The sequence below is a fragment of the Lemur catta genome, chromosome 6 (genome assembly GCF_020740605.2).
Source record: "Lemur catta isolate mLemCat1 chromosome 6, mLemCat1.pri, whole genome shotgun sequence".
In the NCBI taxonomy this organism is placed as follows: Eukaryota; Metazoa; Chordata; class Mammalia; order Primates; family Lemuridae; genus Lemur; species Lemur catta.
The window spans coordinates 93,482,153-93,507,461 of record NC_059133.1 but is presented as its reverse complement, the minus strand read 5'-3'; the positions used below and the strand labels follow the sequence as shown (position 1 = coordinate 93,507,461).

The 25,309-nt window shown below is 51.7% G+C and overlaps 1 protein-coding gene across 3 annotated transcripts; it reads right to left on the bottom strand.

Annotated features, from left to right (window-relative positions):
* On the bottom strand, nucleotides 1-25,309 carry SCNN1A (sodium channel epithelial 1 subunit alpha). 3 transcript variants are annotated; one of them, XM_045554535.1, is made up of 14 exons: nucleotides 25,170-25,309; nucleotides 24,585-24,622; nucleotides 23,563-23,983; nucleotides 12,188-12,455; nucleotides 10,909-11,099; nucleotides 6,809-6,912; nucleotides 6,313-6,476; nucleotides 5,790-5,888; nucleotides 5,118-5,235; nucleotides 2,471-2,549; nucleotides 2,288-2,345; nucleotides 2,077-2,132; nucleotides 1,855-1,930; nucleotides 1-1,375 (listed from the first exon to the last, which is right to left on the bottom strand). In XM_045554535.1, exons 1-14 carry the CDS (start codon nucleotides 25,274-25,276, stop codon nucleotides 995-997), a joined length of 2,160 nt encoding a protein of 719 aa, XP_045410491.1. In that variant the 5' UTR covers nucleotides 25,277-25,309; the 3' UTR covers nucleotides 1-994. The 3 variants fall into 3 exon arrangements, with proteins under 3 accessions (XP_045410491.1, XP_045410493.1, XP_045410492.1); XM_045554537.1 differs by lacking the exon at nucleotides 24,585-24,622 and having other exon boundaries at nucleotides 25,170-25,258; XM_045554536.1 differs by lacking the exon at nucleotides 25,170-25,309 and having other exon boundaries at nucleotides 24,142-25,162.

The window sequence follows — 25,309 nt, the reverse complement described above, 5'->3', positions numbered from 1 at the left end:
TTTTGTGCAACAAACATTTATTGAACACCTGCCTACTCGCTCCAAGCAAGATGCTAGGCTAGACCTGGAACATACATAAATGAACAAGACTCAGGCCCTGACCACAAGGAGCTCACAGTCTAGCTGGGGAGGCAGACACAAATGAACAAGAAAGTATAATGCAACATCAGCACTCCCCTACGTATTATGTAGTGTGCTATGTGAGGGGAGTGATTAATTCTGGGGCAGAAGCCTTCACAAAAGTTATGGTGACTGAGCAGGGTTCTGAGGGATGCACAGGAGTTCTCCAGCAGATAGTTGGGGAAGCTTCCAGGCTGAAGAAATAGCTTGAGCAGACATACCACAGAGCAAAGGCGCTGGGGTATGGCTCTGTAGGGGGATGGGGTATGAGGCTAGAGGAATCCTGGGACCGACTGGGAATGGCCAAGCCTTTACTACATTGGTCTGCTCCAGCCCTGGTGCAGGGGACCAAAGGAAGGGGAATTGCCCAAGAACTAACAAAGGGGGCTTTTGGGTGGGGTTCCCCACCCAAGTTCAAGAAGAGGAGCAGACATCTGTGTCACTGGAAAGCAGTGTGTCCAGACCAATCTGGGGCTGGCTTTAGTCATCACTGGGTAGGAAACCTGCGCATGCCTCTGTGTATTCTTGTTTGTGTTTTGCTCAGGTCATCGGTCGCTTCCTGGGAAAGTTCCTTGTCAAAGTTCCAAGTTTGGCTTGGCTGATCCAAGGGAAAAGGAGACTCGTCTGCACTTGGGTGGGGAAACCAGAGTGTTCGGAGGCAGGACCAAGGGGTGCAGGCAGGAGCCAAGCAAATTCTGGGCAGCTCCATTGGCCACTATTCCCCGGGCAACTTTCGGAGCCCCTTACGCATCCTGCTTCCCTGCCACACCAAAGGCAGTTGGTGGCTCCGAGAGGAAGTCCCTAACATCTTTTAATTCTGCCAAGGCGGGCCCCCACCCTCCAGGGGGAGCACCTGCCTTGGTGGGGGGAGTACTCAGCACTCCCCCAGAGGACAGGCAGAGGAGCTGGGCCCTGCGGAGCCCGCTCGGGATAGGCAGGGGCCCAGGGTGGCATAGGCAGGGGGAGGGGCTGCCAAGGCTGGTAAGGGAGCAGGGCCGGGCTGGGACAAGGACGGGGATGTGGGCTGGGGGCAGAAGCGGGAGGGGAAGGAGGATGGCGGAGTGGAGGCCACCTCCTGAGCACCCCTGCCCCCTCGGCCTGGAGACCAGTAACGGCTTCGGAACCTCCGGAGCAGCATGAGGAATGTGATGCCCAGGAGGTCAAAGATGAGCTCGGCCATTTCCACCACAGACAGCACCGAGGAGCCAAACCACAGGCTCCACTGGCTGCCCAAGTTGGACAGGAGGGTGACCATCTGCGAGGGAGAGAGTCACGTGACCACAGGGCAGAGGAACCTGGGTGGGCTCTGGCAGAGGAGCCCCCATCCCTCCTGGTCAAGCCATCTCCCTTCCTCCCCGAGGGCCCCCCACCCCTCTCAGCCCCTCAGCAGCCAGGGCTCCTTGCCTCTGCTCCTTTCCCTGAGGAGCACATAGCTCCTGACCGGGGTCACCCAGAGAGAGCTGACAACTGGGCCACAGCCAGGAGCATGTCTCAAGGGCCTTCTGCCAGCATGTGGCACACCCCTCCCTCCCACCACCCTCAAAGACCTCATGCCCCAGCCCAGGTTCTTCTTCCAACCCTCCAACCTCACCTGTGACCCCCCTCCCCTTGTCCTTGGTCCCCTACCTTTGAGGCCCAAATGCTCTGGCCCCACAGGTGCAACCCCTAGTTTTCCCTGACGGCCACCCTGCTAAGAGCCCCAGAGAATCACAGACTCCACAGGGCAGGACGTACCGTGACAGAGGGAGACTCAGAATAGGTTTTGTAGTTCAGCTCCTTGAAGAAGATGTTGAGTTTGGCAACTCCATCTCTTTGGCACAGGGGAGAGAGTGGGAAGACAGGGAGGAGAATTAACGTCGGGGACCATCCTCCAATCAACTCATGAATTCCTCTCCCCAGATCTGTTTTCCCTCCCAAGGATTCCTTTCCTGGGAATGGGACCAGGGCAGGACTGACCTTTTGTTGTTGATGGTGTAATTGTTCTGTCGGGATAGCATCTGGAAGACCCACTCCTGGGAAAGAATGGGGGTGTCACCGAGGTCACCCCCATCCTCTTCAGGCTTACAGGGATGGGATTAGGGCAAACACACCCACACACACACTACCCAGAGAAAGCCACAGCATTACATGAACACACATGTCCCTCACCCCTCCCTTCCCCCTTTACCTGGGATGTCACCGAGGGCCATCGTGAGTAACCAGCAGAGAGCTCGTAGCTGGTCACACTGGGGACAAGAAAGGCACTCAGTGCCGGGGTGTAAATCCCCCAAGGCCCAGCTGGCTACCCTGTATTCTACTCAGCCAAGCAGCCCCGCTGCCCAACCTGTACCCGAGGGAGGGGGACACTCACCTGCATGGCTTCCGACACTTGGTAAAACAGCCCAGGCGGTCCGAGGCGAAGTCAACCTGAAGCTTATAGTAGCAGTAGCCTGTGGGTACAGAGAGGGGCCGGCTCTCCTAGGGCACCTCAATTTTCTCCACCCCACACCCAAGAGGTCTCCCAAGATCCCTGGGCCCCCACTTTACAAGAGCATCAGGTAGCACTACCGTGATGCCTCCCTCATGAGCAGCAACACTACAAAGTGTTTAAGAAATTAAGTTAAGCCAGGAAAAAAAACAAAACAAAACAAAACAGGATACACCCATGTAAAGACATGTAGGATATGGCAGACACTTAAAAGACAGAAAGCAAAATGGGAACAATTGTTGTGTAAGAATAAGGGGATTAAACCACAATGAGATACCACTTCACCCCCATTAGGACGGCTTTTATGACAAAAGGCAATAATCAGAACTGGCAAGGATGCAGAGAAATCAGAAACTTCATACACTACTGCTGGGAACGTACGATGGTGTGATCACTTTGGGCAACAACTCTGGCAGCTCCTCACAAAGCTTCAGCATAGAGTTACTGTACGACCCCACAATTCTACTCTTAGGTATACGTCCAAGAAAACTGAAAACATACATCCACAAGAAAACCTGTACACAAACGATCACAGCAGCATTAGCCACAATAACCAAAAAGCGCAAACCACCCAAATGTCCATCAACTGATAAGTAGGCAAACAAAATGTATCCATACAATGCAACATTACTCAGCCATAAAAACAAATGCAGTAGTGATGCTGCTACAACCCAGATGAACCGTGAAAATATTATGCTAAGTGCACATAGTCGCATATTGTGAGGCTCCATCTATAGGGCATGTCCAGAATAGGCAAGTCTACAGAGACAGAGAGATCGGTGGTTGCCAGGGGCTGATGGGTTGGGGGGGGCGGGTGTGGAGGGGGCAGGCCTTGGGAACAGCTAATGTGTACAGGTTCCTTTGGGAGCAATAAAAATATTCTAAAATTGACTGTGGTGATGGTTGCACAACTCTGGGAGTATTTAAAGTGTAAACTAAAAACCAAAATTATACTAAAATAAAATGATAACACTTCAAATGGGTGAATTGTACAGGATGTCAATTATCTCAATAAAGCTATTACGAAAAAAAAAAAAGGATAATGGGACTATGGATTCCCCTGCTCCTCCATTTCCCAAGTTCTAGGTGAGGTTATTCTGTCACTATTGCCACGTGCAGCTCTCAGTCCAAAGTCCTCCACGGTTTCTGACCACGTCCCTGCAACCCCAAGGGTGGGGATCTGCAGTTAGGAAGAACTGCAGTTAGTCATCACTCCCGGGGAAACTCAGTTGCCAGCTGTCAGCCTTGGCTCCCTCCCTCGCCCCTTCCCTCGCCCTCACACCTTCTCAGCAACCAGTATTGTTACTTTTCACTCACAGATCTTCAAACTCCCAAAAACTTAGAAAGAATTACTTGGGGGCAGGGAGGAGCAGTGGGCAGTACTCCCCACCCGACTCCCCGCTGTCCTGCGTGTCCTCCAAAGGAGCAGAGGCCACGCGGCCTGTGAGTGTCCCCACCTCTGATGCCTGCGCTCCTGAGTTCAGAGAGAAAGACAGGACTAGAAAGCACAGTGGGGACAGAGAACCCTGCAGAGCAAGCCCAGGAAAACAAGGAGGCAGAAAGATCACCACAGACAGAGCAAAGTCCTGGACAGACTCCAAACCCTGGGTGAGACAGGCCACAGCCTGCGGGGCACAGTGCCGAGTCTCCCCCAGAGATGGCCGGGGCCCAGTGGGGAGGAGGAAGAGCAGGGAGCACCCCTGGCCCCTCGCCAGACAAGCGCACTGGCACCCAGCACACAAACCCTCGGATGGCCTATACTTTCTTGCTGGGATTTTCTTTCCCTCTCAGCTTCCAGGCATACAGCTTCCCTGCTGTGTAGCTCAGCTCTAGTAGAAAGGAAAAGAGATTTGTCTACTCCTGTACCAGGATAAGGAGGAGAGTCCAGCACTCTCTAGACTTTTCTGACTGTGTCCTCCTCCAGGTAAAAAAAAAATTCTTAACTAAACAAGTCCAATATATGCATTTGATTTACAAATCACATACCTTTTCTATTGAATGGATACCGTATGTCCATTCTAACATGTACGTAAGATGGGAAACGTGAAGGAAGGACACAGACACACACAACTTCTAAAATTTCCTTCCTGCACCCCAGCGAGGTATCGTGGCCCGCCCAGCCCAGCCCCAGAGAGATGTCGCGGCCCACCCAGCCGGCCGGGAGCCAGCCCCGCTCAGCACCCCGGCCCCCGCGGGGAAGCTGCAGGCAGAGCGCAGAACCGCTGGAGATTCTCTCACGGGCTCTTCCTTCCTCATGCTGTGGGTTTTTAAAAATGGGCTGATTCCTTGACAAACACAAAAGCCGAAACGGAGAGAGAGAAAGAAACACTGAGAGTGGGGGACAGAGAGAGAGAGACAGAGAGGGATGGGAAAAGTGAGAGCAGAGGCAAGAGGCTGAAAAACAAGAGAGAGGGAGGACTGGTCCTGGCCAGTGGAGCCAGAAGCCAGCCCCAGACAGGGGACTGAGAGGAGAAAGCTCCTGTGGATACCGGGGCCGGTGGGGCAGGGCAGGGGCTCCCCAGAGTCGCACCCCAGGAATTGTGCTTCCTGTAGTCGCAGTACTCCACATCCTGGGGCCGTGGGTAGAAGATGTAGGCGCAGCCACACTGCTCAATCATGCTCTCCTGGAAGCAGGAGTGGATGCACACCTGGGGGCGGGGGGAAAAGGGGATTCAAGCCTGACACAGCCCACAAGGGGCCGGAAGGACGAACGGTTCTCTGCAATGAGCCTCCATCCTCTTTCCACACCCCCCACTTCCCTCTCACGCACACACAGACACACATCCTCCAGCTTTTTTTTTTTTTTTTGAGACAGAGTCTCCCTCTGTTGCCCTGGCTAGAGTGAGTGCCGTGGCGTCAGCCTAGCTCACAGCAACCTCAACCTCCTGGGCTCAAGCGATCCTCCTGCCTCAGCCTCCCGAGTAGCTGGGACTACAGGCACGCGCCACCATGCCAGGCTAAATTTTTCTCTATATATTTTTAGTTGTCCAGTTAATTTATTTCTATTTTTTTTAGTACAGATGGGGTCTCGCTCTTGCTCAGGCTGGTCTCGAACTCCTGACCTTGAGAGATCCACCTGCCTCGGCCTCCCAGAGTGCCAGGATTACAGGCGTGAGCCACCACGCCCGGTCGCCCTCCAGCTTTGACAGACCAACCAGTGGAGGCCTGGGAGACGGGCGCCACAGGAACAGCCGGCCCTCACCTGCTGCGTGTACTTGGAACGGTAAAGGTTCTTGACAGGGACGTCACTGCCGTTCTCGGTGCAGTCACCATAATTGCCCCCAAGTCTGTCCAAGGCTTCCTATGAACCCACACACACCAAGAGGTCAGAGGTCAGAACAAGTGGCCCAGGCCTCTGCCTGGACTCTCTGTCTTCCCTCAGTCCCAGGTGTATTTCACACCTTGCCAGCCCCACCATCTGCCTCACCACCTCAATACACGCTGCAGCAGCCCCCCGTGCCCACCCAGTGCTCATGTCAAGGACATGGGCCAGAGCATCCCTGGGGTCCTAAGCATGCCCTGATCCCCTTCTGGGGACTTCCCACCCCAGCCCCGTCCTCAGGGCCAACTCCCAGTGCTAGCCCCTGACCCCTGACTCCTGCTCCTGCAGACCTGCACAGGCTCAAGCCCACCCCACCCCCGGCCCCCTGATCTCCCTCCCAGGCTCCCACACCCACACCTCCTCCAATCTGGGCTCCCCCAGACCTCCCAGGCAGCAGCCTTGCCTTCCTCATGCTGATGGAGGTCTCCACACCAGGCCGGAAGTTAAAGCCACCATCGTCCATAAAGGCAGGCTCATCCTGCCCGTGCACCATCACCCTGGCCCCAGTCACCGTGGACAGCAGCGGAATGAAGTCATTCTGCTCTGTGCGCAGCATCAGGGACAGACCTAGGGGTACAGAGGGAGCGAGTTGGAGGGGTCTCAGAGAAGAGTAGGGATGGAAACCCACCATCCCTCACACCCGTGCCTACTCTAACGCTCCACAGGCAGCGAGGCCAATTAGACCCGCACAGAGACTTGGCACCCCTGAGCTGAAATCTGGGGGCAGGAGAAAGGCCTGGGACAGGCCTCCTCTCATGCCTGGAATGCACTGTGTGGCTCCCATGGGGAGAGGGAGCAGAGAGGACTCCTCCTAGGATGCAGAGAGGCTGAGCTAAAGGTGAGAGCTGTGGGTGGGCCGGGGCAGAAGGCAGCCATGGCAGGGACAGGGAGCTGCTCACCGTTGTTGATCCCAGGCATGGAGGACATCCAGAGGTTGGAGTTGTTCTTGTCGTTGAAAGTGTAACAGTTCCCATACACCGGGTGGTGGAAATGAGAGTAATTCCTTAGCAGGAGAGAGAGGGGGGAGGGTCAGAGAGGAAAGTAGGGGAGGTCGGGGTCGGGGAGCAGGGAGAGCGGCAGAGGGAAATCTCCACTCCCCTAAACTCCTGCAGGATGTCTGCCCTTCAGAGCTGCCTGTTTCCTGATCACTGCTGTGTGTGGCACATTCTGGGAGCTTTACCCGTTCCCTCAGCCACTCCAAACAACAGCCTGGGAAAGCCTCACCCCCACACCACAGAAGAGGAAGCTAAGGTGCAGAGAGGTCAAGCAGCGGGCACACAGTCACACAGTGACGATGGACCTGGTCAGCTACCTTCTAGCCCAGCCTCCCCCCACCAGGCCATTGACCTCACTGACCTCACTGGCCTTGACTTACATGCTGCCTTGTGACCTCTCCAGCAGTGTCCCTAACTTCTCACATTCTACATCTGCTTCCCCATTTGGACTGTGAGCTCCTTGAGGACAGGAGCCACATGTCCGTCATCTCTGTTTCAGCTCTGGGTTAGCTGCAAAGCTCCTGGCACGTGGGAGACACAGGAGATAGTTAATAAATAGTTGCTGAGTGAGTGAGTGAGTGAATGAGTGAATGAGATAGAGGGCGAAGGGGACAGGACTAGGGAGTGGGTGAGACCGGGGTGAACACAGAGAGAGGGCAGGAAGATCAGATCCCGGGGTAAGAGAGAGGCCACGTGTTTTCCAGAGGCCTCTTGGATAAGTCCAAAGCAGATCTGTGACGTGTTTGGAGCTAGAAAGATCACGCTCACAGAGTCAACACTGCCGCAGGAGGAATGTAACTTGACAGCCAGTCACAGGTTCCCCAACAGGCAGGCTGTGTGGGGTTGCAGCAGGAGCCCGCATGGGAGAGAGGAGACTGTGCCAGCAACCCTGCCATCGTGAAGCTGATGGCAGGAGCAGGGAGAAGAGGGAGTGGGGCTTTGGCCTGTGAGAGACAGAGGAGGAATGAAGACAAGAGGGAGAAGAAGGCTGGCCAGAGATAAGGAGTGGGGCGTACCGCCTTGAGCAAGTCATTTTTCTGTAAGCCCGTTCTCCTCGTCTGTACAATGAGGACGTTGGAACTAGACGATCTGCAATATCCTATTGGCCCTGAAGAAGAAAGGCACAGAGGAGTGGAATATGGTGCACATTCCAGGATGCACTGGGAAGCCAGCACTTCCAGAGCTCAGGCTGGATGCAGGGAGGGACTGAAAAAGGGGCTACAGAAATGGCCAGTCCTGAAGGGCCTGTGAGCCCCTCACTGGGAGATGGGACAGTCACAATGTGGTGGATGCGTGTAGCAGGTGGAATCAGCAGGTGAGATGAACAACAGAGTTTAGCTGGGCGGGGTGGTCCATCCCTGTAATCCCAACACTTTCGGAGACCGAGGCGGGAGAATCACTTGGGGCCAAGAGTTCAAGACCAGCCTGGGTACATAGCGAGAGCCCCATCTCTACAAAAAAAAAATAGCCAGGCATGGTGGGACACATCTGTTGTCCCGGCTACTCAGGAGTCTGAGCCAAGAGGATCCCATGAGCCCAGGAGTTTACGGTTACAGTGAGCTATGATGATGTCACTGCACTCTAGCCCTGGTGACAGAGTGAGACTCTGCTCAAAATAAATAAATAAATAATTTAAAAAATCAATTATAATTAGAATGGTGCTCAGCACTTAGCAAGAGCTATATTAGCTTACGATTAAGATTACAGGGATTCCTTAAGATGGCCAAAGTCAAAAAGATAGACAATAGCAAGTGGAGGACGTAGAGATTTGGAACCCGCATAGGCTGCTGTTGGGAATGTAGAATGGTCACCATATGACCCAGCAATTCCACTCCTAGGTACATACCCAAGAGAAACGAAAACATACATCCTTATTGTACAGGAATGTTCATAGCAGCATTATTCATAATAGCCAAAATTAAAAACAACTCAAATGCCCATCACTGATAAATGGATTAACAAAAATGTGGTATATCTAAACAATATAATATATTCAGCCATAAAAATGAAGTTCTGATCCATGATACAACATCAACAATGAACCTCGAAAACATTATGTTAAGTGGAGGAAGCCAGTCACAAAAGACCACATATTATAAAATTCCATTTATACGAACTGTCCACAATAGGCAATCCATAGAGACAGAAAGCACAGGAGTGGTTCCCAGGGCTTGGGGTAGGGGAGAAAACGGAGAAGAACTGCTAATGGATACAGGGCTTCTTTCTGGAGTATGGAAAATCTTCTAGAATTAGGTAGTGATGATCATTGCATAACTCTTAATATACTAAAAACCACTAAATTATACATATTAAAGGGATGGTATGTGAATTGTATCTCAATAAAAGTGTTATTAAGGACAGATTATGGAGAGGGGGAAAGGGTTTAGGATATAGGAGAAGAGAGGGGTAAGAAAGCCATGCTAAGGAGCTTCACCTTGATTCTGAAGGCCATAGGAGACATCAGAGAGTTTTAAACAGGACTCACTGGAATAGTTCAGTATAGTGAAGTGGAGTAAGAATAGTGAAGTGTGAAGCTTCCTGAGGGGCAGAGAGACAAGTTAGGGGTGGTTATAACCATCCAGGTGAGAAATGATGAGGCTCTGAGCTGAGCGAGCGACCTAGGTGCCACGACAAAGATGAGCCACGGCCTTTCTGTCGAGGGGGAGACAGGAGCACGAAGCAGGCAAAGGGAGGGTCAGGATGAAAACATTTGGAAACCACAGGTGCTAAGGTGACAGAGAGACTTGGTGGCAGGTGTGGGGTGACTCAGGCTTAGGTGCTGCTACTGTCTCACTTCCCAGCTGGTGGCTTCTGTCCTCAAACAAACACCAAGACTACAAGATCATGTACTAGGCAGAGTGTGTGTGTGAGGGTGAGAGGTGGGGGCAGAACCAGGTGACACCTGGCCCTAGGGCCATTCCCTAGCAACCTGGGAGGGAAGGGCCCCCTGTAGAGTGGACACACTGCCTTGGCACCCTTCCGCATCAGGCAGAGGCAGGGGGATAGCCCTGGAAGTCAAGGAGCAGAAGGAGGGAAGGCAGGGCCGGAGAGGGCCACAGGGCGCGGGAGCCCTTCCTTTCACCGAGCCTCCCTCAGCCCTCAGAGCCTGCTGCTGCCATGAGCTCTTTGCAAGGTCCTTACAACAGGGGTCCTCACAGAAAGAACCCCTGAGGGCCAGCATGGCAGCCTTAGCTGGCCCTCAGCTAGGGCTGCCCGTGCCCTAGGGCGAGTCACTTCCCCTGCCTGAGCACAGGAGGAACCAGGCCCATCATTCGTTTTAGTCTATAAAGCGCCCTCACATTTGTTATCTCGTGAATGTGCCAACTCTTGAGATGGTATCATCATCGTCATCATCATCATCACTTGAGTACAAGTGCCAAAAGGGCAAGGATTATATGGGTTTTTTCCTTCGATGTGTCCCAAATGTCCAGATCAGTGACTGGCACAGAGCCGAGACAGTGGAAAATATTTGTTAAATGAACATTGAATGAATCTCATTTTTTGTTTTGTCTCCATTTTACAAAGAAACAGGCTATAAAGAGTGATGTGAAATGCCCAGTCACCTGGCCAGGAAGTAACAGAGCTGGAGGGGGAACTCAGGTTGCGTCCCTCACTCCGTGCTATTCCCCCACACCACTCCTGCAGGCCTCATCTGAGGAGTGTCGTCCGGGCCCAGATGACCTCCCAGGCCCTTTTGAGCTTTGCTGCTAGTGAAAAGGGGCTTAGAAAGACGGAGCACCGTGTTTCCAGGCCTTGGTTTCTCAAAGCCAGACCTCAAGCCCCCGTCTTCCCGGGGCATCCATCTGGGGCTGCTTCACTCAGACCCCACAGCGCAGGCAGTAGCAGAGTCTGCACGGTGACCACGGGGAAGGGGTGTGGACCTGAGGCCTGGGTTTTCCCCTTGCCTGCTGGCAAGCATTTATTCAGTCAACAAGCATTTCCTGGGCAGCGCCCATGCAGGGCCTGGGCTGACCCAGGAAAGGAACTCCGGCAGGACAACTCACGCCTCGTTGCAGGACACCTGGTTGAAGCGGCAGGCGAAGATGAAGTTGCCCAGCAGGTCCTCCTCCAGGGGTGGCAAGGTGTCCGACAGTCTGGACAGAATGTTGATGTAGTGGAAGCGGTACCACTCCCTCACCGCATCCACCCCTGATGAGTAGGTCTGGTAGAAGCAGTCGGTTTTGTTCTGGTTGCACTGGACACAGAGACCAGACATCAGAGGGGGCCGGCACCGGGGGTAGGCAGCGGCACGGGGCCAGCGTCCACGAATAAGTGGTCTGGGGTGCTGAGGACTGGTAGGGATCACGACCCAGGAGTGGGTTAGGACAGAAGCGGGAGAGAAGCAGGAGCCCCAGGAGCATGGGATGAAGGGCACAGTAGGCCAGGCAGGAGACCAGGAGCTGCACACACGAGCTTGCGATTCGTTTATGGAACCCCTTCCGGGGGAGAGGAGCAAGAATTCTCCCCATTTCACAGACGGGAAGACTGAGGGATCAAGAGGTTTGTCCCAGCTTCAGAGCTGGGCTCAGAACTCCACCCTCACCGTGGAGGGCCTCCCTTCACCTTCCCTCGGCTCCTCTCCATTTCCCCTTATTCTCCCATTTATTTTGTATTTTTTAAAACATTTGTCTCCCTTTTTACTATCTCCTTATTCTCTATCTTGGGCTGTTAGCCCAGTTCCCCCTCGCGCGGGAGGGTCCCAACTGAGTCCCACCCAGTAGGGACGGGAATTCAGAAACACGCATTCTCCTGCCGCTTAAACACTTCCAGTTCACATCATTTTGGGATGGGGGTGGGGGGAGGGGGTGGGTGTATGCCTACATGATAGGCGTTGCACACCCTCTGGGGAATGGTCATGCTTGAAGGTGCAGACCCGGGGAGGTGGGAGGGGGAGGGGATGGAGGTATGACTACATGATGAGTGCCAGGCGCACTGTCTGGAGAATGAGAATGGACGCGCTTGGGACTCTGACTCGGGGGGATGGGTGGGACATGGACAATGTATATGACCTGAACTTATGTACCCCCGTGATGAGCTGAAATAAAAAAAAAAAAAAAAAAAACACTTCCACATCGGCCTCCTGAGAGACCCCACAAGCTGGCGCACCCACAGGTGTTATTTTAATTATTTAGTTTATTTTCATTTACTTATTTACTTATCTTTTTGCCCACCCCTCGCGTCACTAGGCCGCGGAGGCGGGGACCGGAGAAGGGGCGGGGTCCGGGACGGGTCCTTCGGGCGGGGCGGGGCCCGGAGAGGGGCGGGGCCCGGGGCGGGCCTTACCAGCTGGAAGCCGATCTTCCAGTCCTTCCAGTCCACTTGGGGGTTGTTGTCCCGCATGCCGGAGGTCGCGCTACGTGCTCGGCGGGCGCCGTGAGACGGGGGCGGGGCCTGCAGACGCTGCAAGGGGTGCGGCAGAGTGTCCCGGAGGTCGCGCCGGCCGCGGGGACGGGCCACGACGGTGTTGGAGGAGTTGTACTTGTACAGGTCAAAGAGCGTCTGCTCTGTGATGCGGTCCAACTCCTCCAGGTCCGCTTTAATTTCGGTATACCTGGAAGGGACGATGGGGAGAGTCGGACTAGGGGCGGCCTCGCGCGAATCCCTGGCCTCAGTTTCCTCATCGATAGCCAGTGAAGTCCGTTCTCCCCGAGAAGCCAGGGGAGGATTGCTCTGGGGTCTCCAGGGCTGTCTCGCGGGGGAGGTGTGGACAGGTGTGTCCGCGGGGGAACGTGGGCGACTGCGAGCCCCGGCGAGACGGCATTTATTGCGGCCTGTTTATTGGAAGAGAGAGGCGGGAGGCGCCCGTCGGGGGCGCTTTCCTCCCACTCGCCCGGAACCAGCGGGGAACCCGGAACCTGTCCGCCCTTTCCCAAGGCGGGGACCGGCGGGGTCCGCGGCCTGGGCCCCCGACACTCCCACGGACTGCGGTGTGCAGGTCTTCCTGCCCTGATCCTCTCAGGCGAGGGTGGCGGCCTTTGGGCTTGCCTGCCCCTGGACACCGAAGTCTAGGGTTCTCAGCCACACTTTTAGAACCTCCCCGGGAACTCTAAAAATACCAGATGCCGCAACCACCCCCGCCCCTCCCTCCGAAGACTGAGTTTTAATGAGTTTCATGTGTGGCCCAAACACAATAAATTAAACACTGTGCAGTGTAATCCTCACATTCCTTCTCAGTACAGGCCCTGTTACCATCTCCAACGTGAAAGTCTGGAGTAGCAGAGTCTTAGAGATACAATGTATCAAAATAAAACAAATATCTAGGCCTAATAAATTGAATACGTTTGCATGATACAAAACCAATATACAAAAATTAATTGTATTTCTGTATACTAGCAACAAAAAATTGGAATATTATAGTACAAAACAACACCATATTAAATAACATAAACGACATCAAATACCTAAGAATAAATCCAGCAAAAGATGTGCAAGACCTCTACACTGAAAACTATATTTAAATCCTTGCAGAAAGAAATCAAAGACCAAAATAAATGGAGAGACATACATATTCATAGATCAGAAAGTCAATATAGTCGATGTCTCCCAAATTGATCTTTAGATTCAGAACAATCCCTATCAAAATTTCACAAGGTATTTTTTTAAGAAATTGACAGGTTGATTATAAGATTTATATGGAAATGCAAAGGACTTAGAATAGCCAAAAAAATTTTGGAAAAGAAGAGCCAAGTTGGAGGATTTATTCCATCTGACTTTTTAATATTTACTATAAAGCCACAGTAATCAAAATAGTGTGGTTCTTAGTGAGAATAGACAATAGATCAATGGAACAGAGTCCAGAAATAAACTCACACATATATAGTCAACTGATTTGACCATATATTTGACCATATATTGTCAAAGCACCAATTCAATTCAGTGGGAAAAAATTTTTTTAATATAACAGATTGTCCTGGAACTAGATACTGTATGGGGGGAAAAATGACCCTCAATCTCTACTTTATTCTATACACAAAACTTAATTCAAGATGGATCATAAACATAAACATAAAATTCAGAACCATAAGGACTCTAGAAGATGGAAGATATCTTCCTGACCTTGGGGTAGGCAAAATTTTCTTGTAAAAGAAATATCTAATGAACAATCCCTACAACAACCCTATTCAGTAGGCACTCTTATGAACAGACCTACATTATTAAAAGATATCTCTGCCCCTTCTACACTACTGGAATAAAGTGGTACAACCACTTTGGAAAACAATCTGGGAGTTACTCAAAGGGTTAAAAATAGGGTTACCATATATAACCCATTATTTCCACTCCTAAGAGAAATGAAAACATATACCCACACACACAAAAATTGCACACAAATGTTCATAGCAATATTATTTATAATAGCCAAAAACTAGAAACAACCCAAATGTCTATCAATTGATCAAAGTATAAATAAAATGTGATGAGTCCATACACTGGGATATTATTTGACAATAAAAAGGAATTAAGTATGGATCCATACACCAGCATGGATGAACCTTGAAAACATTATGCTGAATGAAAGAAGTCATTCACAGAAGACCACATGTATTAATAGTATGATTCTTTTTACATGAAATGTGCATACTAGGTAAATCTATAGAGACAGGAAGTAGATTAGTGATTGCTCAGGGCTGGTGATTAGGGCAGTGGTCCCCAACTTTTTGGCACCAGGGATCTGTTTCATGGAAGACAATTTTTCCACGGGCGGGGAAGGTGGTGGAGTTGTGCAGCCCAGTCCCTAGCAGGCCACTGACCGGTACCAGTCCTCAGCCCAGGAGTTGGGGACTGCAGGGTTAGGGGATAGTGGGAAAAGATGAGTGATTGCTATGTGCTTTCTTCTGTGGGTGATGAAAATGCTCTAAAATTGATTGTGGTGATAATTGCACAACCCTGGAATAAACTAAAAACCACTGAATTGTATACGTTAAGTGGGTAAATTGTATAGTGTGTGAATTATATCTCAATAAAGCTATAATTTTTAAAAAAGAAAAATATATAATGAAGAACTCATCCTGATATATAAAGAATTACAAATTAACAATAAAAAGACAAACCATTTTAAAAAATAAGTAAAGAAGATACACAAATGGTCACTAAAGACATAAAAAAGTACTCAACATAACTAGTCCTCAGGGAAATGCAAATTAAATCCATAATGAGGCCAGGTGTGGTGGCTCACACCTGTAATCCTAGCACTCTGGGAGGCTGAGGCAGGAGGATGCCTGGGGTCAGGAATTCAAGACCAGGCTCAGCAAGAGCAAGTCCCCATCTCTACTAAAAATAGAAAGAAATTAGCCAGTCAAGGTGGTGCATGCCTGTAGACCCAGCTACTCAGGAGGCTGAGGCAGGAGGATCGCTTGAGCCCAGGAGTTTGAGGTTGCTGTGAGCTAGGCTAATGCCACAGCACTCTAGCCTGGGGGACAGAGTGAGACCCTGTCTCAAACAATAAATAAATAAATAAATCCATAATAAGGTATCATTTACCATCCATTAGAAAGGTTAAAAAAATTAAAAAGACTGAAAACACCAAATGTTAGTGAAAATGTAGAACAACTGGAATTCTTCAAAGCTGCTGATGGGACTATAAAATGCTTTGGAGGGCCAGGCGGAGTGGCTCATGCCTGTAATTCTAGCACTCTGGGAGGCCAAGGCGGGAGGATCGTTTGAGCTCAGGAGTTCAAGACCAGTCTGAACAAGAGCGAGACCCCGTCTCTACTAAAAATAGAAAGAAATTAGCTGGACAACTAAAAATATATAGAAAAAATTATCCAGGCATGGTGGCGTGAGCCTGTAGTCCCAGTTGCTGGGGAGGCTGAGGCAAGAGGATCGCTTGAGCCCAGGAGTTTGAGGTTCCTGTGAGCTAGGCTGACACCACAGCACTCTAGCCCAGGCAACAGAGTGAGACTCTGTCTCAAAAATAAATAAATAAATAAATAAATAAATAAATAAATAAATAAAATGCTTTGGAGAACTGGTTGGTAGTTTCTTGTAATGTTAAACATACATCTTCCTATGACCCAACAATTTCACTTGTAGATATTTTACCAGTTCCACTCCTAGCTATTACCCCAGAGGACTTATACGTGAATGTTCATAGCAGTTTTATTTATAATAGCCAAAAAGCTTGAAACAACCCAAATGTCCATCAAAACCACTCAGCGATAAAAAGGAACTGATACATGCAAAAACCGTGGAAGAATTTCAGAAACATTAAGTTAAGCAAAATAAGTCAGAAATTCATACAAGAAAACACATATTGTATGATTCCATTTATGTGAAGTCTCAGAACAGACGAAACCAACTGTTGGTGATAGAACCAGAAAATGATGGTGGGAGAGGAAGAGGAATTAACAGGAAAGGAGCACCAGGAAATAGGAATGTTCAACATCCTGACTGTCAGACTTCAGTGGGCACTCAAGATTTGTCCATTTTATTGCATGTAAATTTTACTTTGCTTAAAGACAAAGTCAAATACCAATGCAGGGCCCTCCTTGCCAGAGAGATTCAGGCTTAGTAGGTCTAGGGTGGGGCCCAAACAAGGTTGTTTGAAGGAGCTCCCAGTTGTCCTAACAGGCAGCTACATGAACCACTGTCTAGTCCAGATCTTCACTTCCTCCATCACTTGGCTCTATTTCCATCTCCATCAAAAAAGTCCAGCTGGCTGGGCCTAGGCATCCGCTCTCACAGCCCCTCATCCCCTTATAGGAGGAAATGTAGCTCAGGTGGAACGTGTGTGTTTGGCATTCTAAGAGACACGCTTATTTGGTAATTAAAAGAATGGCAATATAGCTAGCATTTACTGAGCACTTACTATGAGCCAGGCATTGTGGTATTAGAATGTACATTATTTAATTGTTAAAAGAAAAACTTCAGACAAGTTAAATTTAACAGAGTTTAACCGAGCAAAAAACAGTTCTTGAACCAGGCAGTCCCGACCCAAACCAGAATAGGTTCAGAACAACTGGGGGCTGCCACATGGCCCAATAACATTTATGGATAGAAAAAGGAAAGTGAAGACCGGGCGCAGTGGCTCACACCTGTAATCCTAGCACTCTGGGACGTTGAGGCAGTAGAATCACTTGAACTCAGGAGTTCAAGACCAGCTTGAGCAAGAACGAGATCCCCAACTCTACAAAAAAAAAAAAAAAAAAAACCCAGAAAAATTATCCTCTACCAAAAATTGAAAAAATCAGCTGGGTGTGTTTGGGAGCACCTGTAGTCCCAGCCATTCTGGAGGCTCAGGCAGGAGGATCATTTGAGCCCAGGAATCTGAAGTTGTAGTGAGCTGTGATGATGCCACTGCACTCTACCCGGGGCGACAGACTGAGACTTTGTCTCAAAAAAAAAAAAGAAAAGAAAGAAAGAAATTTTTATTTATTTATTTATTTTTGAGACAGTCTCGCTCTGTTGCCCAGGCTAGAGTGCCGTGGCATCCTCCTAGCTCACAGCAACCTCAAACTCCTGGGCTCAAGCAATCCTTCTGCCTCAGCCTTCCGAGTAGCTGGGACTACAGGCATGCACCACCACGCCCGGCTAATTTTTTCTATATATTTTTAGTTGTCCAGATAATTTCTTTCTATTTTTTAGTAGAGACGGGGTCTCGCTCTTGCTCAGGCTGGTCTCAAACTCCTGAGCTCAAACGATCCACCCATCTTGGCCTCCCAAGTGCTAGGATTACAGGCATGAGCCACCGCGCCCAGCCAAGAAAGAAATTTTTTAAATAAAAAAAAAAAAAAGAAAACGAAAGTGACATACAGAAAATGGAAGTGAGGTACCAAATCAGCTCGGTGTTTGCCTTATTTGAACAGTTGACCATCTGTGATTGGCCAAAACTCAGCAACTGGTACAAGAGTAGGTTAAAGTGTGTTCACACATCTAAGGTCACAGTTCCCTATGTACAGAGAAAACAGACTTATTTAATCGTTGGTATAACTTAGTATACTGTTAGCCACTGTCAGCTAACACTATTGTCATTCCCTTTTCCAGACGAAGAATCTGAGGCCTGGTGATTTGCTCTAGATCTCACGGCCAGGAAAGGGGTCAGATAGCATCTTCCAGTCATCACACTGCCCTCTGGTCTGTCCCTGCTACCTCTGGCTACTTTAGGAGGGCCACATGGTGTCCCAGAAAATATGCCCGAACCAGCGTCAACTCGATGTGGGTCCTGGTGCTCCAGCTACATACTTTTTAGCACGTGATGTTCGGTAAGTAACCCAGCCTTTCTGAATCTCAACCTCAGTTCCTCATCTGTAAAATGGGTGTAACACTAGATTTGTCTACCACGCGAAGCTCTTGGAGGGTTAAATGAGAAAATATTCAGTGACACAAAGTGAAGAGACCATGGACTAGCAGTAGACACAGAATAGCCTGAAGCCCAGGAACATGAAGTGTCTTCCTCAAGATCACACAGGAAGAATCCAAGTCCCCCAAATTGGCTGGAGCTATTTCCAGGACACAAACCACCACATCCTGGCTGGGCCTCCCTTCCCAACCCTTCCCCTAGCTGGCTCCAGTCCCTCTGTCCAGCCCTGGCACCGGCACCTCCCTCCGTGTCATGACGAACTCCAAGCTATTGTCACACCCCTTCCTCCAGTGAGCCCCAGTAAGCACTACCTGGTCTTACAGCCCCTGCCCCCACCCCCCACGCACCTGTGACTGTGACGAGGCCTCCAGGAGCGATGAGGGCCACATGGAACTCCCTCACTCCCCAAGGTCACTTCTGTCCTTTTTTTTTTTTTTTTTTTTGGTTTAAGGCAGGAAGAAGGACTCCTGTATCACCCTCTCAGGAAAGAAATCTCTCCCTCCTTACCTCCCTGATACTACAAATTCCTGTAGCAAAAGGCAGAGCCTTTGAGTTAACACCGAGAACTGAGAGAATTGACCACTGAAGAGGAAGCACATGGAAGACATCCAGTCTTGTCCTGAGAGACCAGGGGCGGGAAGGAGGGATAAACAATGCCCAAAGGGGCTCCCACAAGACAGTCCAGCCCTTCTAGCCTCGACCTCTACCCAAGTCACAGTCGCAGCCTCCTGCCATCTGCTCCGGCAGGCAGCCCCACATTGGAGGGTAGGTGAACTCTTGCACAATCACCAGGCAGCCATTATCTTCTCCATTTTACAGTTGAGGAAACTGAGGCCCATCAACTAAGCAACTTCCCCAAGGTCACTCAGCAAGGAAGTACCGGAGCCAAGATTTGAACCCCCAGCCTGTCTGACTCCACAGCACCTGCTTTTCCCACTACGTCTGCCTGGGGACTGACACCCCTGCTCTCTTGCCATCTGGCTTCCTCCCTCTCCTCCCTTCCTCTTAGCCCAGGAGCCTCCTCTCACAGAGCAGCCCATGCTTGCCCTTGGGGCTTGCCTAGGCCCCCACTCCTCCCACCTGGAGGCCCCTACTGGAGCATTCTCAACCTGCATTCTCAGGGCACCAGGACACATGCCAGCTTCCTCCCCTGCCAGTGTGCCCCTGGGGACCTAGCCCCACTCCCTCCCTCCTCCAGGGACTGCCTCGAAGCCTTGACTTCCCTTTCTCTGGCCCCTTCCCCAGCTCCATTCCTGTCCTCTCAGCATCTGTAGCCTTGTCTCCCCGGGGCTGTGAACACTCACGGCCTGTGTTCACAGGCAGGTGCCCCTCACCTGTGAGCCCCCCCCCGAGGACAGAGATCAGGTAACAGAGATCACCCCATTCCACAATGTGGAATTCAGTCCTGGCTGTGACGTTTTAAGAGCAATAGATGCTCACAAAACAATGATTATTCAGAGGATGGACAGCCAGGGTGATGGTCTAGAAACCAATTTCTTCAAGGAAAAGTTCAAGGAACTAAGTTCCAATGAGCTTTCCAGGCTTGTATCCCACCACTCATTAGCTGGTTACCCTTCTCTGTGCCTGTTTCATCATCTGCAAAGTGGGAGCAGTAATAGTACCTGCTTCACAGGGTTGTTCAGAGGATTAAGTGAATTACTGTATGAAAAGAACTGAAGTACCTGGGAGAGTCGGTACTGTATAATGCTGCTGTTGTTCTTGTTATCATTACTGTTATTATTACTGTTATTGGAGAAGAAAAAGCTAAGGAGACACAGGAGCACTGCCTGCCACTTAACCACTGTGCGACCTCATGGTCTGAACAAAAGCGGAGCTGAAGATCCAGATTCCGATTCCTACTCCTCCACTTAACAGCAGGGTGACCTTTGCAAAGCCTTTAAGTTCTCAGAGCCTCAGTTTTCTCATCTGACTATGGGGCTCATGCCTGACCTGCTTATCTAATAAGTATGTTATAAGGATCAAAATGTGATAGTGGGCTTTGCAAACTGTCGTGCAGTTACTGCTATCGTAGCTGCGCCCGAATCGACAGCTGTGGGAGGAAGAAGGAGACATCTTTAGGGCTGCTTCAAAGAGACAGAACCGGGACCAGAGGACAGAAGTTATCATGAGGTAAACTGCAGCTTTACCCAAGGAAGGGCTGTCTGATAGCTGCTGCCACAGGGCAGCAAGGTCCTGACGTGAGAAGGGTCCAGTCACTGTGGCAGGGTCAGGGGAGTCCCCACGAGAGTCTGGGTCTGGGCTCTGTATTCCTGCCAGGCCTGCTGAGCAAAGCCTGGGGTCCCCATGGTGCGGGCAGTGCAGGGTCTGCCCACCACGGTCAGAGAACAGTGGTCAGGACACTCCCCACCCTGCAGGAGAGGGAAATTCTGGGAAATTGGCCCTCTCCTCACCCATTCCTGCTGCCGGGCCTCCTGCTCTGCCAACTCCAGGGAAGAAGATTCTGTGACCTCTTTCATTGTTCAAGAACCCCAAGTTCTTAGGTTCAGCCTAAGGTTCTTCCTGGGACTGGACAAAAAAATCTATCTGTGGGCTCTGTCTTCCATGGACCTGGGTATGACTCCTTCGAGTGAAAAAGCCCTTTGTGGACTAGAGAGAAAGGGACTGCAGTGGCCCACCCTTCCCCTTGAATTCTTACCACTTCCTTATTTAGTCTGGAAGGTCTGTGGCTCTTGTCTCCTTTCCTGAAGTTACCACGTAGTCCATCTTCCTCTTCTCCCCCTGCTGGCTGCATCCCTCAGCAGGTGGGCACCCCGTGTCTGACTCTGCCTCACTCCTGTTCCTCTGTCTCATCAACTGATTTCCCGTCCTCCCTGCTTCCCTGGTAGGAGTCAGTCATCCCGCTGCCTCTGCCCAGCAGCCGTGATTCACAGGCAGGTCAGCACCCACCGGGCTGCATTAACCTGTCCACCCACCCTGGCCTCTCTCCCGGACAGAAGCCAGCAGCACCGGACCCTTCCTCTGCACTCCTGGCAAATAGTCCTCCTGACGACAGCTCTTCCCGCTGGGCTCCCAGCAGCTGCCCCCAAACCTGGGATGCCTTTGCCTGGTCCCTACTTACAGTGTCATGGGAGAAAGAGCTTGGAGATCAAACACACTTGGTTTGTAGCTCAGCTGCTAACCTGAGATGCACTGGCTCTTAGCTGGGGAGGGGTGGTTTTGAATCCCAGTTCCACCACTTGCCACCTCTCTGAACTTGGGTCAGTTACTTCACTCTCTGGGCCTCACTTTCCTCATCCACAAAATGAGAGGAATCATGGTACCTACTTCCAAGGTCTGTTGTGAGGATCAAATAATTTAATAACAGAATAATTTAATTTAAATTTGGATTCATTTGTAGAAATGCCTGGCACATAAATATATACAAATGTTTGCTGTTATTCTTGTTAGCTTTTTATTTAATAAATAAACGTATTCCCTTGCTTAAATTATTTCACCTTGCTGAGCCTTAATTTCCTCATCTGGAAAATAAATAATAATGCCCACCTCCTGAGCTTGTCGGGAATTAAATGAGAGAGTCTGTGTCAAGCACACAGCTCGGTAAGTGTGCAGTCCCCTTGCCTGTGCCAGGGAGCCTCCCCCCAACTCACCTCCTGTCCTAGGTGTTCCAGCCCTGCCTCCCAACCTGCAGGCCCCTGGAGGCAGGGGCCATGGGTTCTACTCCCTGGGGCTGCTTCTTGGATTGTGCAGGGCCCTGCACCCAGCAGAGGCTTGGAAAATATGCATCTTTCCAGCACATTCACTGAGTGCCTACACCCTGCCTGTGGTCCCACGCTCTGCCAGTCCCTTCCCTCCACCATGGCCTACGGGGATGAAGGCTGGGGAGCCTGCAGGTACCAGAGGAAGAAAAATGAGGCTGAAGGGGGAAATAGAAGAGCTCTGAAATTAGATGTAAACATCTGATCGGAAACTCCATGTATTCCGCGTCCTGCATCTCGGGTATTAAGAAGAGGCTGAGTTTTGGGATCAGGCAAACAGGATGAGTCACAGTTCAGTCACTGTCTCTGTGACCTTGTGACTTTTCTCTCTTTGCCTTAGTTTCCTCAAGTGCAAATAGGGATAATAGTAGTAACAGTACCTGTTACAGTACAGGATTTCGTGGGAGTTAAATGAGATGCCTGCAGACAGCTTAGCAGTGTCTGGTGTGTAAAGTAGCTTCCTTAGTAAACGTCCCCCCACCCTGTACATTGCATGGCGGTTAATCAACAAAATGGCCCAGCATTTTTTTTTCTCCCCAGGACAGGCTATCCCAGCCCTCACTATTACAGTCCGTGACACACCTTAGGATGTGATGGAATATATGAAGGGGCCTCCACCCCCAACACGTGACAAATCCCAGACATCCATAATCCCACACACACCCCACGTGCGCTCACACTCACACACTCAGAAAGATCTTGCACTCCTTGGAGGCACACTGACTCACACGGCTTTTATTATGCTTGTCACAGTGCGCTGCAGTTACTTGTGTGTGTGCCTGTCTCTGCCACCTTATTTTATCTTTCTGTCCCCAACACCTAGCAAAGTACCTGGCCTTCAACACAGGTTGTATGAATTACTAATGAGTCCATGTTGTCAGGTGCCTAGCACTGCGTCTGGCCTGAAGCAGGTGTCCCCAAGGTGTGGCCCGGCTGAGTGAACACAAATGAAAGGTGTCTATGAACCCTCAGCCCCGCCCCCCCCCCTTTGTGGTTACTGTCCCCACTGGCATCCAGGCCCCAAGCTGGCAAAGAGCACTGATGAAACCCAAAACTTCAGGACACACTCAAGCACTTAAAGGCCAGGCTCCTGGGCAGGGACATCTCCACATTTCAGCCTGGGTCTTTTAGGGAACAGCTTGACTAGGGGCTGCTCTCCAGCCTGACCCCTTCTCCTGGCTTTGCAGCCCTAACTTCCATGCCGACTTCCCTTGAACACAAAAGCTGACACCACCCACCTCCACGGCACCTGGCTGGCCTCACCTCACCCCAGCTAGCCTCCCCTCTCCAACAGACTCAGGTGGAGGAGGCCTTGTTCTCTGCTGTCATCTTGCTCCAGGGAAGGGATGGGGCTGAGCTCAACCCTGCCCTTTTGGAACTACTCCCTCCCACTTGCAGGAGGGATAAGGGAAGGGGAGGGAAGGGAAGGTCACTGCTGGCCCAACACCCACACTCTGGGATGGCTCCACTGGGCAGAGACGCCTGCGAACCAAGCCTGGGACTCTGTCTTGCCCAAGGGAGGTCTACCTGGGGAAAGGATTATCAGCCCCCACCCAGGATCTGGGGGTCTGCCTGCCCAGTGAGCACCTGGGGACCCTCATGCCACCCTTCCACAACCCAGGGAAGTAGCAGAGGGACAGACTGACCTGTAGGGGTTGAGAGTGCAGACCGTAACGGCGGGGAAGACGAGCTTGTCCGAGTTGAGGTTGATGTTGAGGCTGACGGGGTAGCTGAAGTACTCCCCGAAAAGCAGGCCGAACTGCCAGTACATCATGCCGAAGGTGCAGAGCCACAGCACTGCCCAGAAGGCCGTCTTCATGCGGTTGTGCTGGGAGCACACCAGGCGGATGGCACCGTGGATGGTAGTGTTGTTGCAGAAGAACTGGAAGAGCTCTCGGTAGGAGCGGTGGAACTCGATCAGGGCCTCCTCCTCCTCTGTGGGCTGCTGGGGGGCCGTGGGTTCGGGGCCTGGTCCCTGCTCCTCAAGCTTGTCCCCCTTCATGAGCCCTTGGATGGGCTGGCGGGGGCAAGGGTCTTGCCCCTCAAGCTTGTCCCCCTTCATGAGCCCTTGGGTGGGTCGGGGAGGGCAAGGGTCAGGGTCAAGGCTGAATTCTAGGCTCTGAGCACCCATCACCACTTTGAACCTGGGTGCAGCTGCCCCAGCCAAGCCCACATCTCGCCCTGTACCCAATCCCTCCCCCCCACCTTCCCAGGAGCCAGCTGACCTGCCGAAGTCAAGTCCGGGAGCTGGGCTTCCCTGGAGTGGCCTCTCCTCTGCTTCCCTGATAAGGCCACCTACCTCCTGGTTTCCGTCCCAGCACCTCCCTTTCTGTCTCCACAGCAGTCTCTTCCTTTGGTCTCGGCTCCTGCCCCAGACTCCCTCTGTCTGCCTCCTCCTTCTCCCTGGGTCTCTTTCTTGGCTCTCCTCTTCCTTGCCTGCCTCCTCCCCCTGTGCCAGACTCTCTCTGATCCTGCCTCTCTTCCTCTTCCTCCCCTGCCTTTCCCCTGCCACTCTGGGCCCTCTCCTCCAGCCTCCAGCCCTGGCCCCAGGGACTGCAGGGCTCCAGGAGGTCCGGCCGCCTCCCGCTCCCCACTCCCAGGCAGTGGCTGGACTGGGACCGGTTCCTTTCCAGTTGAATCTGGCAGCTAAGCCTCTCCTCCCCCTCACCTGACAGGTGCAGCGGCCTGGCCAAGGAGCCCGCCCGCCTGACAAGGATGGAAGCGACAGGAGGCTCATTAGCATCTCAATTAAAGGTGAGCAGGGCAGGGGGAGGGGCAGAGGAGGAGTCTGAGCCGGGACTTCTCCCAAGGGAGGAGGCTCCTGAGGGCGGGAGAACCGGGAGTACTGGGACAGGAGGCAGGGGGCCCAGGGAAGACCGTGGGCAGGGGATGGTGGGGGAGAGCTGGCAGGCCAGGAGGCTGCGAGATGCAACGGCAGGGGAGGCTCAGAGATGTGAACAAGTAGAAGGATCCTGAACCCAAAGCCAGGAGGGCAAAACAAGGAAAAAGGACAAGCCAGGATGACAGGGTGGGGAAGCTGGGAGGGCAAGGAAGGCAGAACAAGGAAGCCAGTGGAGGAGGACAGAGCACAGGGCAGGTGGGACAGAGGAGGGGCCCTTGGGAGCAGAGGCAGAGAGGGGAGGACGAAGAGGAGGGAGCCTGCCCCGAAGGGAGTCCCCCTCCAGGCAGGAGCACTCCAGAGCAGGGTCCCCTCCTGTGGGAATCCCTCGGGGCACCCACAGGTCAACCTCACCCCCAGGTCCTAGAGAGAAAGGAGAAAGGGTCTCTGCCGGGCTCCTCCCTGCTCACTGCGGTGGGAGCACTCGGGTGGGGAGCATCCGCCTCTTCCTCCTGGTCCATCCTCTTCCTCCTGGTTCCTCACCATCCCCCCAA

Excerpts from the sequence above, each read along its gene's own strand:
- SCNN1A (XM_045554535.1), bottom strand. The coding sequence starts at position 25,276 with ATGGACCAGGAGGAAGAGGCGGATGCTCCCCACCCGAGTGCTCCCACC. Across the intron at positions 11,100-12,187 it reads GGAAGATCGGCTTCCAGCTG|TGCAACCAGAACAAAACCGA; the intron begins GTAAGGCCCGCC and ends CTCTGTGTCCAG. Across the intron at positions 6,477-6,808 it reads CATGCCTGGGATCAACAACG|GTCTGTCCCTGATGCTGCGC; the intron begins GTGAGCAGCTCC and ends CTGTACCCCTAG.